This window comes from Psammomys obesus, unplaced genomic scaffold, assembly GCF_907164565.1.
Source record: "Psammomys obesus unplaced genomic scaffold, mPsaObe1.curated_primary_1811, whole genome shotgun sequence".
NCBI lineage: Eukaryota > Metazoa > Chordata > Mammalia > Rodentia > Muridae > Psammomys > Psammomys obesus.
In genome coordinates, this window is record NW_026596039.1 from 10,389,030 (window position 1) to 10,409,380 (window position 20,351).

The 20,351-nt window shown below is 44.6% G+C and overlaps 1 protein-coding gene across 1 annotated transcript; it reads right to left on the reverse strand.

Annotated features, from left to right (window-relative positions):
* Window positions 1-7,279: 7,279 nt before the first annotated feature.
* Nnmt (nicotinamide N-methyltransferase) lies at window positions 7,280-20,016 on the reverse strand. Its single transcript, XM_055622321.1, has 3 exons — window positions 19,795-20,016; window positions 18,405-18,612; window positions 7,280-7,747 (listed from the first exon to the last, which is right to left on the reverse strand). Exons 1-3 carry the CDS (start codon window positions 19,946-19,948, stop codon window positions 7,315-7,317), a joined length of 795 nt encoding a protein of 264 aa, XP_055478296.1. The 5' UTR covers window positions 19,949-20,016; the 3' UTR covers window positions 7,280-7,314.
* Between the last annotated feature and the right edge of the window lie 335 nt (window positions 20,017-20,351).

The window sequence follows — 20,351 nt, forward strand, 5'->3', positions numbered from 1 at the left end:
ACTCCCAAGTTCTTCAGCCTTTAAACCTTGAGTTGGGCTAGACAGGCCTTCTCCTCTAATCCTAGAGCTGTGTCATTAGTTTCTCTTTCCAAGGCTCCTGGCTTCTTAGTCACAGCAGCTCCTGCCTTCCTTGGCTCTGTAGCATGCCCACAGCCATCCTGAAACATTCCAGTCTCTGCTTATGCAAGGCAATCTAATTATCCCCCTCTTATAATTATACACATTCCACCCATTTTATTCCTGTGAAGAACCATAACCAATGCAGACACCAAGTTTAAATTGCTTTTATCCTACAGTGTGAATGACTCCCATTATCTTGAAATCTTGAAGCTTTGGTCAAGCCTACAATCAAGTATATTCTAGCCAGTAGGATTCTGGGAGACCATAGGCTTAGGATGAGTCTGGTCAGAGGTTGTAAGATGTAGGAAAAGATCAGGTCATGGCTGAAGAGCAATGATTCCCAAACTCAAAGTCAGGGCAATCTCTGATCCAGGGATCACCAGGAAAATACAAGCCACCCCTCAACCCCAACCCCTGGAAGTTGAGGGAAATTATGGGTTGTGTGAATGATGGGGGCTGGGCTAATTTTACTTGAAAACAGCAATATCCATTTGAGACAAATTCTCAGGCTGGCCTCAAATTGAATACATAGCCAAAGGTGACTTTGAACTTCTGTTCTGCCTGTCTCCACCTGCTGAGTGCTGGGATTACAGGCACGAAATACCACAACAGATTTTATGTGTTACCCAGAGCTCCGTGTATACTAGGAAATCACTCTACCAATGGAGGCACAGCCCCATCTGCTTTACCTGAATCTTAAAGGATGAGATTACTTCCAGTGGCTTTTGTGTTAGACTTCTATTTCAACAAGTATGGTTTTTAATTCATAAAATCATAGAATACTGGACCCTGTGGGCACATAACTCAAACCTCTCATTTTACAGGAGAAACAAGGGTTTTCAAAGGTGATGTCCTTTCCTTGACCCCAGTCTCGGCTTTTCAGCAATTAAGCAAGAGGTTTTAGCTTTTCATTCTCCAAGACTTGACTCACATTAAAAAAGATATATTGATTTGGCAAGGGCAAAGGTCATGTTAAATAGATGATCTTTCTCACTCTCAGCAAGTTTCAGAGAGTGGGACAAGTTTGAGGGGGACAGAAACTCAGCATTGAGCCGTAAGGGGCAATCACCTAACAGTTTGTTCAAGAACCGTCTATCTTCCTCCCCGAGCTGCTCTGCATTGCTTACATGCCTGCTCCTGGAGGGTATAAAGCCACTTAGCTGAAAACAACCTACCTGTTTATTAAATATCCAAAGGCGCCTTTTTTCCCCCTGAAAGGGGAGAGATGATAACTCAGCAGTAGAGAAATTATTTTCTGGCTTTTAACTCTTAAGTCAGAACAAAGGTAGTATTAGCTCAATGATCTGTGGAAAGTTTGCAATTCAGCCCAAGTCTTCCCCTTAATTTATCAGACACTATTAAAATTAAAATCTGGAGCCTAGTCTTTGGTCAGCATCCAAAGCCGAAAGACTTTTTTTTTCTTTTTGTTTTTTTAATATTAAAAGATTTGCAAAAGCACAACAACTTCTTGTTCCTTTGTTGAATAAACAGGAAATAGAAGGCGATGGTAAGTTAACCGCATAATCCAATATTCAACATTTTTCATGCTAAACTGGCCCAGAGCCTCTGTATGGGTTATTAAAATTTGCATTTTGTGTATAGACCCAAAAGGGAAAAAATTTAAATGTGTGAAAGTAATCACATATTTTTTGTTAGAGAAAAATGTGCTGAGCTCTCTTCCCCTTTTCTTAGCAACCTCATAAGTAGGGTGTCCAAAGGAAATAGGTTTCTTGTTTCGCAAAGTTTAATTTCTATTTAAATTCCTTCTGGTGTGAATGGTCCCAGGCTCGGAAAGGCTTTAGTAAGAACCGTGTGCGCCCTCTGCTGGTCACACAGAGGCCAAGCAATGTGCTTTCACTCAACGCGTGAAACCAGCCAGCAAGGATGAGAGGGAAGACCAAAAAGTTGAGATTCTTACTCCCACTGGAAAATTCAAAGCAGGATGCGCCAGGGGTTCTGTTCACAATAGTTCTTCTCTTTGCTAAAATGTTCAAAAGTGCAGTGTAGAAGCTAAACTTTTTTTTTTTTCCTATCAAAGTTGAGCTACACAGATGTGGTCTAGCCACAAGAGGCTGTAAGACGAGCCTGCTACATCTTGTCTGAGTGGACTCTGTCAGAAAAGACTGGTGATTCCTGAGGACCAAAATATCTATTTATTATAGTTTACTGTCCTAGTTTTATTTTGTTGCTGGGAGGAACACTTTTCACTGGCAACTTGCTACTTTTACGCTCACCTGTCTTTCTTATACCACCCAGAACCACAGTAGGTGTGGTGCCTAAGGGATGGTATTGCCCACAGTGTGCTGAGCCCTCCTACATCAAATGATTTGCCTTCATCAATCTTTCAATATAGGATTTCTTCTCAGATGACTCGAGGCTGTGCCTGGTTGACAATTAAAGCTAACTAGCACATACACTTTCTAGGAGCTGTGAGACCCCATGACCTCTGCCTTTCCCCAGAGAAATTAAGGGCCATGAAACCAGAAATAAGATTTAGAATCTAATCAGAGTGCAATAAATATCTTCTGAGTGAATGCCTAGCTCTAAAGAAGGTTGGATTCCAAGTGTCTGTGGGGCAGACTTGGATAAAAAGACAAACCAGGTTTTGAAGACCATGCTTAACTCTGCTCATTAGGAAAATCTAATGAATATAGAAGCTTGCATTTTAACAGCCATTCTAGAAGGAGTTAATTATACTGCAAATTTCGAATATAGTATAGCAGGTTACAGAATGGCTTTGTGGGCCTCTCATTTGATTTCAGTCTATTCCTAAGAGATGCCCAGTGCCCCTGTTTTCAAGAAGGACCTCCAGCCTGATGAAAGTGGTGTGGTACTCTAATGATGATGATATTTTCTGTCCTCAATCCCCCAACATTCTCCCCTCCATATGATTCACTGGTTGCTTCTCATCTTTGAGTTGGCCGGAGGTTAGAATTAGAGAGGCAGTCACAGCCTTCAAAGCGGAGCCTGGTAAGCCATATCATGAATATCTCCTTTGATTACTCTTGACAGCCAGATGACAGGAATTACCAAGGCTGGGCTGCATGACACTAAATGGGCTAACCACCTCTTTAATGGCTTTCTTTTTCCCTGGTCTTCCACAGGGCATTAGGCATAGCCATGCAGCCTCCTGCATGGTAAGAGTTTGCTCAGGGTGAAACTGATCAACACTTCCCTCAGTAAAGCCCACTAGAAAAAGCTGAGCAGGGTCAGCAGTCAAAGACATTTACAAGCTGGGACCAGAGTAACCCCTCAGTCTGTGTTTGCTCATGACTTGGTTGGTCTGTTTGATTTCGGAAAAGGCAAACAGAAAGAAAACCAGAAGTCAAATGTTTGCTTAGGTCTGGGTTTCACTGAAAGAACAAACCAGTAAAGGGTGGGTCTGCTTCTGGCAGAAATCCATTTCATGCATTGGTACACACTGTTCCCCGGGCCTCTCTTCCATTCCTAGCGGCCAAGCAGATCCTTATTCAGCCTGCAAAACCCAGAGCAAGTACCGGCACCTTCTTCCAAGCACCCAGTGCTACTGAAACTCCACCCCAGCCCTTCTCTCACTCATGACTTTATATTTGTGTGTCAGTTTCTCTGAGTGACTAAGCATTTTTTAGGATGAAGAAGCAATCGAATTTGTCTCTACATGAAAGAAAAACGTGTTCTCATAGTCCAGTCTCAGAAGCCCAGAGTATAGGCAAGTGCTTCTCCAACTTTTTGGCTCACAGTCAGTAGGAAATACAAGCTATATCATAATCCAGTAGCAAATAATCAAGCTGTGATGGTTGGTCTGTCTAGAATCACCTAGAATGAGACTCTCAGTGAAGGGTTGTCTACCTTGGCTTGGCCTGTGTAGATGTCTGTGGGGCCATCGTTGTACGTCAACCAAGCCCAGAGTATGCAGGGAGTCCTAAACTATATAAGAGTGGAGACACTGAGCTAAAGAACTGATCAACAAGCAACTAATTGACCACGTGTGCACTCATTTCTCTCTGCTCCCGACTGAGGATGTGTTATCGGCTGTTTGAAGTTTCACCCTGATTTCCCTACACCGGTGAGCTGTAACCTGGAATTGCAAGCTGAACTAAACTCCTTCTCCATGACTTGCTGTCTGTCGGAGTATTTTACCGCAGCAACGGGAATGTAATGAGTATCTTTCAGGTGGATGCCCAGCCAGGAAGCTTACTCTGCAGGTGGAGGACACCTACAGTGCTAACTTAGCTGTGTGGACATGTGGGTCAGTATGTAAGCAGATAGATGTGCAGATCTGTAAAACAAAACTTCATAAAATGGCATTGCACGCTGCTCTATCATCAGATCTCTTTTTGCCCAGATTGTCCTGTCATTTCTGTAAGGTGCATTGTGGTGCTCTCAACTGATTTTATGATATTCTGATGAATGGTAGCTTGCGGTGGAAAAATATTGATGCAGTGGACACTTTATCCGGCACTCCTCTGCCTCTACTTGCTTCCTGTTTTCTGTTTTTACGTATAGAATGCCTTCAGGCTGGGAGGTTTTGATTTAGAGGAACAGCAACAAAGAGAAGGAAAGAGTGTGGACAGAGTGCAGAAGAAACAATATACCACCTGTCCACTGGCCTGACCCTTGAGCTCCCTTACAAGTCTGAGTATCACAAGCAACCAAAGTATTCCCCAGAAACTTCATTAAACTTGAACCACAAGTAGGGCTGCTTCTGGGCCCAGATCAAAGTCTACAAACCACAAGCCTTGGTCCAAATTTACCTATCTATCAGTTTCAGTGAGTGAAGTTGTATTTTCATTCTCATGTCCCCTGTGGCTGATTCTGCTCCAGCTGTGGGTGGATAGCTATGAACAAGACATTATGATCAAGGCTTTAATCCCAGCACTTGGGAGGCAGAAGCAGGTGGATCTTGTTGAGTTCTAGGACAGTCAGTACTACTTAGTGAGACCCAGTATCAATCAATCAGTCATCAATAAGTAAATAAATAAGAAAAGATTGTATGACCCAGGATGCCAGAAAGAATTTGTTCCTGGCCAACCCTGGTACCGACAGAAAGAGTTCTCTGCCACTTGGGCAGGAAGCCAGCATGGCTCTGACACACAGGCAGGGAAGCAGCTTTCTTCTCATGGCCCTGCCCAGAACTGTCAGGCTGGAAAGCTTGTACAGAAGATGCCGAGTAGGTGGACTCTGCGTGAGGACTGCAGAGAGCCCTGCCTTTGGCAGCATCTGGGAACACTTGTCATGTCACCGCGTCTGCAAAGACCAGGGCTCTTGAGCCAGCTGACATTAGGGCTTCACTTACATTCCCAGGACCCGGCACAGGAAGGACACATAGAGGATGCTAAATGCATGTTTGCTGGATAGCTCTTGAATGAGAAAGAACCTGGTGGCATGTGGTGTGGAAACTGTTTTCTCATGGATGCTGTCGACAGCCACACCAGTGGAGGGCCCAGAGAAGGACTCCTCTCCTATTTGGAGATGGAAACATCTCTTCTTAGCTGCTTTGGCAACCGATAGCCAAGATGGGACTGTGACGATAGTGATAATAATGATGATCTAACCATCATCATTTATTGGATGCCTATTGAGTACCAAGCATCTCCCTGGATTTTTTTCTTTTTTTAGCTTGTAGTGCATTTTTGTCATCATAACAAGTGGTTCTATTTCAATCTTACTTTGTGGGTGAGGAAATTGAGGCACAGAATCGTTAGATAACTTCCTAGGGAGAGACATCTGTGGAACGGTAGATTTTGAAAATGAGAGGAGCTTTAGGAAAGAAAAAAGATTGGATCACTGGGATGAATAGGAAGAAAAGCTGATCAGCTGTCCTGTGATGCTGTTAGGGGAGGAGGTCCATTAGAGCCTGGCTGGGCCCAGAGCAGATTCATCAGCGTCAGAGGCTGGGGTGTGCCAGTCTTTCCAGGAAGAATGCAAGAAAAGAATGCAACAGCTCCCTGAGAGGTTAACTATGAATAACTGATGCCTCTGTGGGCAGGTATGTGTTGGACCCTGCTATTAAAAGTCGAAGTTTAGCATCACCAGATAGCTTGTGAGCTCATTGCTAAAATGACAGACTCTCTTCCTCAACTGGGAAACCCCAGATACCCTAAAAGGTGTCACATAGCCCTCAGGCCCAACCCTTTCCCCATTAAAAAAAAAAATCCATTCATTGTATACCTGGGGATTCCCTCCATGCTAACGAGATGTCTTGGTACCTTAGATTTCAACCAATGATCTTTTTCCATACCTCTAACCTTACCTGAAGTTCTTCTCCTCAGGCTGCACCTCCTGCTGCCCATAGGACAGTTAAGCACTGTGCTCCCCTTTTTATAATAGGACTGTGCTGCTGCATGTAAATGAAGTTTCCCTGGCACTCCTAGTCCCAGTGAATCAGACACATTCACCCCCAAAGCCCCTCCCACTGACCAAGGTTTATAAGTCACTGTTTCACATGGAATAAATGAGCCATCTGTTTCATCAAAGATCATCTGAGACTCATCATTTATCCTGGGGAAGGAAGGGCTCCCCTTCTCCCTGAAGAATTCATCGCTGGATCCCCAAGTTTGACCTCCAGTCAGGCAGCCACCATTTACCTGGTGTGTCAGCTCAGAGAGCTGCTGCCATCTTTCTCTCAGAGCTCTGCCCACCACAGTGCTTGTCTTCGGGAGCAAGTGACTGGCTGTTCTCTAAGCTCCAGCCTCTGCCTCTCTCGGTTTTGGAGCATCGAGCTCCTTTCCAGCTGCTCATGAAGCAGCTGTCTGATTTACCCAAGTCAGGCCAGGTGCTCTGATGGCTGCCTGAGCTCCAGAGCCTGCACCCCAGCTCGAACCTGATCAGGCTCAGGAATCACCGTCTGCTGCTACTCCCGCAACCCCAGCTGAACTGGAGATCTCGTAACACAGAAGTCCCATTCTGTCTCCAGGCTTTCCAGGAGATGGAGAATGGCAGGTGTGAGCTTGATTCGTGTTTGATTCACAGGTATGTCAGTAACTTCATGTTTGTGGTAGTGCAGCTTTCTTTTTTGAGTATAGGTGGAGGAGATCAGATTTCTCAGTTACTCACCTGAGGGTTCCAGAGCATTAATATGTGTTCGGAGCATAAAAGGATGGTTTGTGAGCCCGCCCCACCCTGAACCATGGGGTCCTACCATTCCGTTTCTACACCACACAGTGAGAACTACCTGAAATGAACCAGCAAGCCTTTAATTGGGATCACAGCACGTCAGTCAGATCTTCCTGGCTTACGCCCCACTAGGGAGAACAGTCCTTCGTTGTTGGCTGTGGCAGAAGAGTAATTTTGAGAAATCACTTCAAACCGCTCAATGGTGTAGCCAGCCTCTTCCACGGCATCTCGAACGGCCTCCCATCCCAGGGAAAGGCTAGAAAACCTCTGCTCTCCAATCATGTAGTAGCTACTCTTAAGGGCATCCACCAGCACCAGGAAGCCCCCTGGCTTGAGCAGGCTGCCCAGGTTCCTGAGGGCAGTTCGGTAGGTGGGGAGATCGGGGCAGGCAGCATCCAGGCACAGCGTGCTGAGCAGGCAGTCCGCAGGAGGCAGAGAAACCTCACCGAGAGGCTGGCTCTGGGTCACATCACACTTCAGCACCTGCTTGATTGCCCGCCTCAGCTTCTCCTCCTTCTCAGGTCCCTTGGTTCTGAAAAAACAGACGTGGACCAGCATCACTCCGTGCTCTAGGTCTGAGGACCCAAGATCTCTTTGGTCAGGGCCGAGGACGTCAGTGTGGTCCACACTGTGGTCTTTAAATTCATCCTAATATGGTGTCTGAATATTACCTTTTACCTTAGCTGTGTCCAATCTCCTCATAAATCAAATATGGCAATAATGAAAATGATTACAATAATCCTTCTCCCACTCTTTTATTATTACATTTTTTAAATTACTAGTACTGTCCTTGACCTCCATCAAACTGCAAGATGGTAGCAATTTTACCCTCACACAGTAAGTAACAATGGGGCATGAGTGCTGACTGTCTTAGTAGTTACCTATTAATGAGGGGATGGGATCTAGCATAGATAGTTTTAGAAGCTATTGATCTCTGGGATTTGGCTCAGTTGACAGACCACTTGCCTAAAATGTACGACATCATGTGTTCTACCTGACTCTACTCCCCTGACTCCTCAAATCATATAAACTTGGTGTGGTACTGCCTGTCTGCAATCCCACCACTCGTGAGGTGGAGGCAGGAGGATCAAAAGTTGGCTACCTAATGAGAGCCAGGTCAGTCTGGGCTACAAAAGCTTATGTGAAATTCTGGCTCAAAAAGAAAAAACCAAATGAAACCAAAAGAAAACTTTGTTGATCATCTGATAAGACGATCATGATAATGCAGCCAGTCTAGAGTCACTCTTTCTCCTGACAGCAGATAGCTATTTTCTAACAGATAGTTTTTCTGGGAGCCTCATCAAGATACCTGTCTTGGAGCCTGCCACAGAGGGCCTCTGAAATGTTCTGCCCTGCAGAGTATCAAAGCAGATGCTGAGACTTATGGCCAACCTTTGGGCAGAGTGCAGGGAATCTTATGAAAGAAGTGGGAAATAGTAAGACCTGGAGAGGACAGGAGCTCCACAAGGAGAGCAACAGAACCAAAAAATCTGGGCACAGGGATCTTTTCTGAGACTGATACTCCAACCAAGGACCATTCATGGAGATAACCTAGAACCCCTGCGCAAATGTAGCCCATGGCAGTTCAGTGTTCAAGTGGGTTCCATACTAATGGGAACAGGGACTGTCTCTGACATTAACTGATTGGCCTGCTCTTTGATCACCTCTCCCTGACGGGGGAGCAGCCTTACCAGGACACAGAGGAAGACAATGCAGCCACTCCTGATGAGACCTGATAGACAGACTAGAATCAGAAGGAAGGGGAGGAAGACCTCCCTTATCAGTGGACTGGGGGAAGGGCATGGGTAGAGAAGGGGGAGGGAGGGTAGAATTGGGAGGAGAGGAGGGAGGGAGCTACAGGGGGGATACAAAGTGAATAAATTGTAATTAATAAAAATTAAAAAACAAAAAAGAAATACTCTTGTTTTCTCAGTCATGTGTTTTAAAATGTAGCAGAGCCATGTATAGTCAGTCCCCTGCTGAATAAAAAATTAAAATAGATGCTGTCACATGAAAAAAAAAAAAGATACCTGTCTCTTTCTGTCAGATCAGTGGAATTTCAATTTATCAATGGAGAAGACAAAGCAGGATCAGGAGAGGAGGTCACGATGGTCCTATAGTTTACATCAGGAATGTCCTTCAAAGGCAGTGAATGTCCTTCAAAGGCAGTTCTATTGAGAGGTGGAGGACTCTCAATAGAGTCCTCCATTAGAGGACTAGAAGATGGAGCCTTAGTGGACCTGCCCTCAAAATGGATGGTAGGGCCTTTGTGTCTGCTCTCAGTGGCTTCTCTCCATCACCTGATCCTACCATGGTTTTCCACCAAAGACCTGTAAGTAACATAAAACTGGTAACATGAAACTAAAATAAGTCTTTCCATTACAAGCCAACCATCTCAGGTATTAGCTGTAGAAATGAAAAGCTGACTGAAGTGCAAGATCTGTTTGGGGCCTGTTAGTGGAGAAAGGAAGGAGCAAAGTGACAAAGTAAATAAACTCGTAGAGCCACTAGAGAAACTGGAGAGGGGAACCAGAAAAGGGAAGCTAACAGGAAGACAGAGAAAAAGGCAAGAAGAAGCGTGTGTGACATACCCATGGTCCCAAGCTCCAATGGGAGACCTGATCACTGGTGTATAACCCTTCCAGGAAACTGCTTGACAGAAAAAAGAGCTTAAGTTGGGACAATTTGTGGTCAGGAGGAAAAGTCACTGGCTTGAAGAAAACTTAAATTTGCTTCTAGGCAGAATGACCTAAGGTGGGGGAAGTTGTCTGTGACCATCTAGTTTGAGCGTTTTATTAAAAATCTTAAACCTGAGGCTGGGCATGGTGATGCACACTTTTAATCCCAGCACTTGGGAGGCAGAGGCTGGTGGATCTCTGTAAGTTCAAGGCCAGTCTGGTCTACAAATCAAGCCCATGACAGCCAGGGCTATTGCACAGAGAAACCCTGTCTCTCCCCCAAAATCTTAAACCTGGCACATTCAGTTAGTTGCCAGTATGCTTTGAGTTCGCCAAAACTTTTCGTTTGAGAGGCTTGATTATGAGCATAGAAAAATATAGTATCACCAGACATCAGAGAAACATGCCCAACCCACAAGGTCTTACTTCACATCTACTGGGGGAGCTAGCAGGAAAAAGGCAGGAAACAAGTCTTGGCAAGGAACCTGCATGCACTGCCAGAGAGAATTTAAAACAGTCCAGCTCCTCTGGAGAATTGTGTAAAAGTTTCTGAAAAAGTTAAACATAAAGTTTCTGCATGGGCCCGAACTCCATCCATAGGCATATGCCCAAAAGAAACAAAACATATGCCCACACAAAAACTTGTATATGTATTGTCCTTAACTGATCCAGGACAATCTAAATACCCATCAGCCTATAAATCAGTGACTCAACTGTGGGAGATACACACCTGAGAACACTAATTACTAACAATGGATTTGATGTGTGCTACAATGGGGGTGCACCCAGCAGACATTATACCAAGTAATACAAGCCAGAAACTAAAGCTTATGTGATACACATTCCCACTTACATGCAATGGCTGCGGAGGCTCTAGAGACTGAAAGCAGGGCAGAGGTTTCCAGAAGTTGAGGCATTTGGCAGGGGATGAGGGGAGAGGAGTTACAGCACCTGCCAGTGGGTGCAGGGTTTCTTTGGGGAATTACAAACATATTGTAAAATTATCTAAAGTGAGATTGCACAACTGTGTATACACTGAAAACCACTGCATCCTGCTTTAAATGTATCTATTGATGATGTGCTTCTAGCTCAATAAGATGTCATGTCTAAAAGGGGGCAACCAGGAATGGTGACATATACCTTTAATCCTAGCTCTCACAAGGCTGAAGTGGAACAGGATTGAGAATTCGAGACCAGCGTGGGTAATATGTGAATCCAGGCTAGCCTGGGTTATGTGGCAAGACTGTGGAGAAGAAAGGGGAGGAGAAGAAGAGAGGGGAGGGGAAGGGAGGAGAGAGTGAGAAATACACAGAAAGGGGCAGAGGCTTAGCAGGGTGTTATCAGGGAATTTCTAGAACAACTACATTGGTATCTGCATAGGGAGTAAAAAAATGGTGGCTGGAGAAATGGCTCAGACGTTAAGAACACATCCTGCTCTTGCAGTGTCAGCTCCAAAGGAAAGGCAGTCCAGTGAGCTCAACCTGGGCTATAGGAGGATATCAGGCAGTTAGACAAAAGCCAGCATTCCTTAGGAACTTGTGAACTCATTCCCATCTACCAAAAGGAGTCGTTGCCTAACCTCTGGCAGAAGGGCCATATGGCTACCTGTGGAGCCTATTAGCATATCAAAGCACATGCTGGCCTCCAGGCTCCCTTGGCATCACAAGTACCTGTTACACATTTCAAAGTCTATGCTAGCATCCTAGCCCTTCTCTCCTCCTTCCCTACCCTAAACTTCCTCCAGCTCACAGGCTTCCATCCCCCCCCCTACTCATTCTCCTTGTAACCCTGCTATTCTTGCTGTTTCTTCTCTCTCTCTCTCTTTCTCTCTCTCTCTCTCTCTCTCTCGTGTGTGTGTGTGTGTGTGTGTGTGTGTGTGTGTGTGTGTGTTCTGTCTCTGCTTCTCTCACTATGCTTTCTTTATTCTCTATCCCCTGCTGTTCTCCCCTCTCTTGCAGATAGCCCTGGCCATGTCCAGTCTGCTGGCCACATTGAGTGTACTTCTTTCTCCCTCTGTTTTGGACTCTTCAAGATGCCTCTGGCTGTTCTCTCTCTCTCAAGTCTACAATAAAAACCTTCTCCTCAGCCATACCATGGAGCAGTCATGTTATCAGTTCATAAACTGAGTTCAGGTCCCAGCAGCCACGCTGGGCAGCTCACATCCACCTGTAACTCAGCTCAAGAGGATCTGACATCTCTGGCCTTCGTGGGTCCCTGCACCCACTGGCACATACTGCTCCCCATATATAGATCATAATTTTAAATAATAAAAATTAATCTTTAAAAAATTACCCTTGATTGTATCTACCTGCTCCATATCAGGGGTGAACACAGTTCTATAGTAACCACTTTGTCCTAATTTGTCTTGGATATTTTTTTTCTTTAATTTAAAAAAATCTCCTATGCTGGGTTCTCTGCAGCCCTGAGTGAACATCCTACAGATAAGGAGACTTGTTCCAAGGCTGCCAACCAACCCTGCTAAACAGAGGTAATAGGTAATTTGGCAGAACTTGTTAAGAAGAAAAACTGATAATTAAGCAATAGATGTCTATCAGACATAGATTTAAATAGGTAAAGAAAGCAGATCAGAAAATTGGAACTACCTATCTGTACCTGTACATACCAAGAATATAGAAAGGCTAAGGAAATACAACACGGCAGGTTGGTTTTTGTTGGTTTTGTCTTGTTTTTGTTTATTAAAAATGTTTTAAAATGTTCCTCTAGGTCGGGGACATTGTGAGAATGTGTATTTAAGCTATTACGTCAGAAGCACAGTGGACTTTTGTGCCCTATTGTGTATTAAGCTATTTTAAAGACACAAATTACCACAGAACTAGCACTTGCCAGTCAGACGATGATGGAAATTGTTCCCGCACTGTGAAGCCCACTGCGAAATCTCAAACACTCACAGGAAATGTGCCAATCTGAGGAGGAAAATTTGTTAGGCACTCCCACCGCCCCCAGTACCTGCTTGTCCTTGGCTGCATAGCAAACATTGGTGAACTCAGTTGCCAAGGCAGCTGTGTAAAGATTACTCCTCAGGGTTCCTTGAGGACTGTGGATAACACCTACAGGGAAATGGACTCTCCTGGAGACCTAAGCAATTACCACTCACACTCACGGTTAGCTCAAGGAGAAGGTGATAAACACACCAGAGCAGCACGGTGCATGGTTTATAGAAAGCAAACTGCGGCGTGGCCATTGCTCTCCCTCTAGAGATGGACTCTTTCAAACAGAGGCTACCATTTCCTCAGTTAATATGCTATCTACACACTCCTAGGGGATATGGCAGAGAAGGAAAGAAAAGGTAAGGACTCCTGGCAAGATCCCTTTGTGTGAGGATGCTTTCCCAGTAGTTATCTCAAGAATTTGCCTACCCTGAGAGGCAAGGCAGCTGCTAAATCAGAATCTCCACGGAAGCCCTTTCCATTATCCTCCTCAACCTCAAGTAGAGCATCCAGCAAACCCTCTGTGGCAAGGCCATCAAAACATCTCAAGAACATAAAGGCTGAAGAAGCCTGGGGTGATGGCACATGCCATTAATCCCAGCATTTAGGAGGTGGAGGCAGGAGGTTCAGGAGTTCAAGGCCATTCCTAAGTACATAAGGAGCTTGAGGTCAGGAGTGATACAGGAGACCCTGTTTCCAAACAACAACAAAAAGAAAAGTCGAATAAACTTGATAAGTGGCAGGAAGAATTTCCCATAACTCTCTGGCATGGTTCACACCTCAAGTAGAAAATATAGGTAGGGAATGGAGTCTGGAAGGCAGAATACATTCATTCACTTATTTTACACTTGCATTTGGACTCGTGTTATAGGCTGAGTACTGGGGACTCAGGGATGAACAAAAGAGACAAAATGTCTTCCTGGAGGTAACAGAGGGAAAGAGAGAAAAATAGTTAAATCTAAGGATCACCTATAAAAATGTGAGTGAAGCACATAAATGCAAGGAGGGAAGGAACGTGGGATGTTGGGATCCTGGCTTGATCTATTCTGTCGGGGGAGAGAACAGGAGCCAGGTAAGCAGAGATGCAGAGGAGACAGTTATCATCACTGACCAGGCCAAAGAGAGGAGCAAGGGGAGGAAGCTGGTCCAGAATGAGAAGACAGCATGTGCAAAGGCCACCTGCTAGAAGACATAAGGTACCATGTACCCATGGGGCTAGATTGTCAAGCAGCTAGGTGCCAGACAAGACAAGGCTTTGTGGATTATGTTCAAAATTTTACCTTCTGGGCCAGGTGTGGTAATATATGCCTTTGATCCCAGCACTTGGGAATCAGAAGTAGGCAGATCTCTGTGAGTTCAAGGCCAGCCTGGTCTACAAAGCAAGTTCTAGTATATGAGGGCTATACAATGAGACCAGTCTCCAAAACTGGGATTTTTTGCCATCTATCCTAGGACATCTAAAGGGTGCTGTGGAAAGGTATGTGGTGGCACATGCCAATAATCATTATACCCTGGAGACAGAAACAAGATCACAAGTTGGAGGGTAGCCTGGCCTACCAAGTAAGACCTTGCTTTAAAAAGGGGAAGGGTCCTAATGAAGTATGTCTTGAGATGATCGCTGGGATTATAGAGAGCTGAGTAAAAATGAGCAATGGCAGAGGTGGGAACCTACTTCCTCAGGCATGGTAGCTTGGATAGAGATGTCTGTAAATATCTCAAAAGTAAGACTGACTAACAGGAGATGCAGGGAGAAAAAGGGACAAAAGAAATGACAGAGAGGGAGATTACAAGGTTGTCTTCCAGGCTCTGGGGTCATCCATCTATCCAACTAATTGTCTGAAGGTATCATTCAAGGAGCCAGGCATACTAGCTGTGAAGGAGGTCAGGGGTGGGCCATCACTTTACTTTGGGTACACTGAGTTTCAGGTCCTTTGATGGAAATGGCTAATTGAAGGTTTCTCAACCAATCCCATCAATATTCCCAAAGAGATGATGTACTCAAGACTTGGGAGAGTACCTATCTAAAAGAGGGATAACTCAGTGACATGGACAGTCACCAGATAGTCACCACGCCCATCAAGATCTGTGCATATTTTTGAATATACACACTTTTGCTACTGCTTTGGTGTTCATTTTAGTGACAATCCTCCCATTTGTTTTTTTTGCTTTTTTTGTAAATATAAAAACCAATTAGAATGGGCTTAAAAGCATCAGGCAGCTAGATTAATACAGTAATGAAAACAAACACATGCCTTGCAGCTCTGGCTAGGTTTGAATTTACTCTGTGGTTCCAGGCTGCCTTAGAACTTGATAATCCTGTCTCTGTCTCCTGAATGCCACCATGTGCCACCATGCCCAACCTTTACCAGCCTCTGTGCAGAGAGCTCTGGCTTCAGAAAACAGCCATTTTCTTCAGTGTTCTAGTTCTTTCCTGACAGGACCAGTGGGGATACTGCTCTCTAGAGGAGTGCTTGAAAGTCTCTGTCCTCTGTGTGTGCATGTGTGCCCTTAGAACTCAGAAGAGGGATCCCTTACTGGAGTTACAGGTAATTGTGAGCTACGCAAATGTGGGTGCTTGGAACCAAAGTCAGCCTCCCTGAAACAACAGCAAGGCTTCTTATGGCTTCCAACTACCAAGCCAGCTCCAATTTCTATCATTTCATACGGCAGGAAACTATTCTCCTTGCTCATGACAGACCTAAGGTAGTAACATTAATACTCATGGTTTAATGTGAGGGTTTGGTACTGAAGGGTTAAAACTTTCAAACAATTGTGAAATGAATGATTTTTTTTTTTTTAAATATCTAAGTTGTACTCCCAAAGCAGCAGAAGAAAGCAGCCAGCTCATATTGTCCTTGGAAGCCATCGGCATAAGAAATATCTCTAGATAAAGAAGAAATAATCTTGGGGGAAATGGACTGTAGGTTGATAGAGATACTCGAAGATTCGAGAGAGACATAAGCCAAATGGGATCACTATCGTTCTCAAAATAGTTGAAGCCGCTGGATCTGGTGTGAGGATAAGGGCGGGATGCAGGCACTTTCTGCCAAAAGTACAGTTCCTCATCTGAGCCAAGTGATGGGGATGGAAGGGTGTCTTAAGAGGAAATTGTTCTGAGCTGACAATTTTGCTGGGAGATAAGTAATTCTTTTAGTATCTTGCTAGACTGAAGGGTTCATTTTTGAATGAGATGTGGTCTGTGATGTCTAGGGAAAGTGGGACTGCAGCTCCCGGGGCCTTCCAGACATGTGCTTTGGATTTCAGAAAGATGTGTTGTCTCATAGTAGCAGAGAATTTCTGTTTAATAAACTTTCTCTGAAATTCTATCAATCCCCACAAATTCATTGTTTAATATGTTTTCAGAGCATCTGAACCCTCACAGCTAGTGAGGAATCATGTACTTCATAAAAAAAAAAAAAGGAACAAGACTCATGTCATTTTTAAGAATGTATCTTCACTTATGCCAAATGTGTAAGAAGTTTCTAAGTTAAATTATCACATGAAAACAGCCTCTCAACTTGCTACTGAATGTCATAATCTTTAACATGGCCTCAAAGGCCCTAAATGATCAGACATTTATCTGCCTTCTGATAGAAGCTATGTAACAGAAGGGCTTCTCTTGTCTCATCCCCTGCTCCAGACTAAGAGCTAGTATTATGGGGCGCATCACAATTGTTCAACCTAGGTTTGTTGGATGGATGGGTGGGTGTATGGACAGGTGTGTGGCTTAGATGTGTGGGTACGTAGGTGGATGAATGAGTGATTTTGTGGGTGGGTGGATGGATGGATGGGTGGGTTGGTGGATGGATGGGTAGATGGGTGTGTAGGTAGATGGATGGATGGATGGATGGATGGGTTGGTGGATGGATGGGTGGACAAGTGAGTGTATTGGTAGATAAGAGGGTGGGTGAGTGGGTGGGTAAATGGGTGGGTGGATAAATGGATGGATAGATGGGTAAGTAGGTGGATGGATGGATGGATGGATGGATGGATGGATGGATGGATGGATACATGGGTAGATGGATGGATGGATGGATGGATGGATGGATGGATGGATGGATGAATGGACAAGTGAGTGTATTGGTAGATAAGAGGGTGGATGAGTGGGTGGGTAAATGGGTGGGTGGATAAATGGATGGATAGGTGGGTAAGTAGGTGGATGGATGGATGGATGGATGGATGGATGGATGGATGGGTTGGTGGATACATGGGTAGGTGGGTGGATGGATGGTTGAGTGGACAGATGGATAGACAGATGAATAAATGAATGGATGGGTGGGTGGGTGAGTGGATGGATAATATTGGATGGTGGATGAATGAGTAAATGGGTGGGTAGGTGGGTGGGTGGATAGATGGGTGTGTAGATGAATGTTTGGATCTGTCCAATAAATGGATGAATGAATGGGTGGGTGGATAGATAGAGGGATGGGTAAATGGATGAGTGGGTGGGTGCGTGGAGAGATGGGTGAGTTGGCAGATAGATGTGTGGGTGGTGAGACAAACAAATAGATGGTTAAAGGCTAGTTCCTTTAACCATCAACCAAGAAGCACTATCTTTTCAGAACCCTCATCTGAATATCTATGCCCCAATAGGGACTTATACGAAACAAAAATCAAGAAGTCAATCCTACTACAATAGCTACAATAAATAAATGCACAAATAACCTCAAAATGAATTTAACTAAAACAAGCCAATGAAATCATCAATGAAGAAGAATAGTGCAGACACCAAGAAAATGGAAAGATCTGTTTGCTGATCTGGAAAGCCAAGATCATGAACATGTCCTTACTACCCAAAGCAATCTGTGGAGCCAATGCCATCCCTCTTAAAACACTAATGACAGGGCTAGGGAAAAAAAATCTAAAGTTTGTATGCAACCACACATACACAAAGCCCAAATAGTTCCAAGAATATATATAAATATCAGGAATCACACACTACCTCACTTCAACAACAACAACTAAAAAGTTATAGTTACCAAACTATAGCACAGTGTTGCCACACACACACACACACACACACACACACACACACAACCCCCCCACACACAGAATAATGAAGCATAATAGAAGAATAGACAGCCTAGAACTAAGCCATGCATCTGCAGCCACTGTTTTTCAATAAAGATGCTAAGAAGATCCACTGGAGAAGGTACAGCTTTTTAAATAAATGGGAGGGGATCTGAACTCAGGTCCTTGTACTTCCATGACAAGCACTTTACACACTGACCATCTTGCAGCTCCCTTTAGGCTCTAATTTTATGGATGGTGAGTAAGAAAAATGTTCCCATAGTTGCTTCATGTTTGCTTCTGTTGCTTAAAGAATCTGTCAACGTTTTGCTGTTTCCAGAGGTGTCAGCATCCACATTTGTGATAGATGATTAGCAATAAAATAATAGTCAGCTGGTATGCTTGGCACCCAAGCTATGCTCGTGAGCCCTCCACTTGGAGTTCCCTTTGAGTTTCTTTTGTATTTTCCAGCTGGATTTTTAATGGTATTTCTTGTCCAATAGAAACATCAGGTGCCTTTGGAAAGTTGAAGAACCAATACCCATTGCTCTACCTGTTCCCTTCAAGATCGCACACATAGGTGACCACTGGAGACCAGTCAAAGGCTCCCGGCTCCTTCTTTAGCCACTTCTGCAGCTCCTGAAGGTTCTGGTCTGTGTAGTCAGTGACAATGATCTCCTTGAAGGACTCACAGGCCGAGAGAAGCTGATAGATGGTGGGGCCAGAGCCAATGTCAATCAGGAGTTCTCCCTTTACACCACCTGGTACGAAAGAGGGGTGGATCGGGCATCATAGACAGGCAGAGCTGATGTGACACTGTCTTTACGGGCACAGTGCCATAAACGCCCCCAGACAGACAGCTACACCGCTCCCCGCTCCCCATTTTGGTAAGACATCTTTCTATTTTCTATTCCTGCCCCACCCCCACCCCTGAATGGAGGCTTGTTTACTGAGCTGTTTACTGTCTCGGGGTGGGTACGGTCTGCATCCGGTATACAGATCACTGATCCCAAAAGATAGCAACACAGACAGTGTAAAAACTTTTAAGGAGTGCTTTGGTACAGAGTTAGTTTTCACTGTTGTTGTTTAACAATTGAATTTGGGGACCGGAGAGATGGTACAGCAGTTCTGAGCACTTCCCTCACAGTAATGAGGACCAGCACTTAGGCCCCAGCACCCAATAACACACAATGCCTGTGACCCCATCTCTGAAAGGAGGCGAAAGGAAAGGCTCTCTGGGGCTTACAGAAGCCCCAGGTTTAGGAAGAGACCCTGCCTCAAAGGAATAGGTAGAGAGCGAGGGGAGAGGACACCTGCTGGCCACTGCTGGCCACTTCTGGCCCCACGTGTGCTCAGGCATGCAATATATGCACATTACACAGACATATATAAATAAAAAATTAAAACACTGAGATTAAATAATGATCAGAGATTTTAATATTGGGGGAGGTCTTTACCTCATGAGTAAATATGCTTTTCAATCAAGAGTAAAATTAAACTTTCAAAAAAAATTTTTTGAGATACGGTCTCATTCTGGAGCCCAGGAGAGTCAGAAAAAAACAAAAAACACTATGTAGTCCAGACTGACCTCAGACTGATGGAGATCCTCTTGCCTCAGTCTTTTGAATCCTATGCCCTCACACCCAGCTCTCTTAGACTCCCTCAAGTGTCCTGTGAGGTTGAATAGCTCTTTCAAACCACCAAGAAAGTCACTGTAGCTACAGTGACAGCACTCAGGCCCTCTGGCTTCCTTTTAACAACCACACAGAAGACAATGGATATGAAAGAACCTTGTAAACAGTAAAATAGCTAAACCAACATTCATTTTTATTCTCATTAAACAAATGAGTGATGCCAAGAGACTGTCCAATTGTGATTGCTAGACACAAGTCCTGTCATCCCCTGAGACCTAATGAGACCCACATTTAGACAGACAAACTTACCCAGGGAGAATATCTTAAAAAGATTTTTCAGCAGATGTCTGAGGATCTCGTTTTCTGCAGAGGGTCTGGACCCAAAGCTGTAATATTTTTCCAAGTAATCCTGGGGATTAAAATGATTTAGATAAGCGTCCTTCGAGGTGAAGCCAGATTCCATCGTGTCTCAGCTCTGTGCCACCAGCCTGGCTGCTGCTCTCTTTTCCAGAAGTCAGGGAGTCACCCTGTGAAATTGGCTTTTGGAGTCCTGAGCTATCAATCTTCTTCCAGCTAGGCCCATCCCTTGGAAACTGGTGCCTGTTAAATACTGACAGTGAAATAAACCACACATGTTTGGGCTATTCTAGGAAGTGATGAAATTGCTGGAGAAGAGAACTTAGAAGAGGGGAGTGGCAGAGGGAGGGCCATGCACTGCTTGACACCCTCTGCCCTGTGGTAAAGGTCAGTTGCAAAGACTGACAATGGGAGAAATACCCCCCCACACCCACACCCCAACTGCACCTCCATCCCAGCTCATGGCAGAAACTGTTTAACTCCTGGAAGAAGCCCTGAGTTCAGAGGGA

Excerpts from the sequence above, each read along its gene's own strand:
- Nnmt (XM_055622321.1), bottom strand. The coding sequence starts at position 19,948 with ATGGAATCTGGCTTCACCTCGAAGGACGCTTATCTAAATCATTTTAAT. Across the intron at positions 18,613-19,794 it reads TTTTAAGATATTCTCCCTGG|GTGGTGTAAAGGGAGAACTC; the intron begins GTAAGTTTGTCT and ends CTTTCGTACCAG. Across the intron at positions 7,748-18,404 it reads TGCGATCTTGAAGGGAACAG|AACCAAGGGACCTGAGAAGG; the intron begins GTAGAGCAATGG and ends CTGTTTTTTCAG.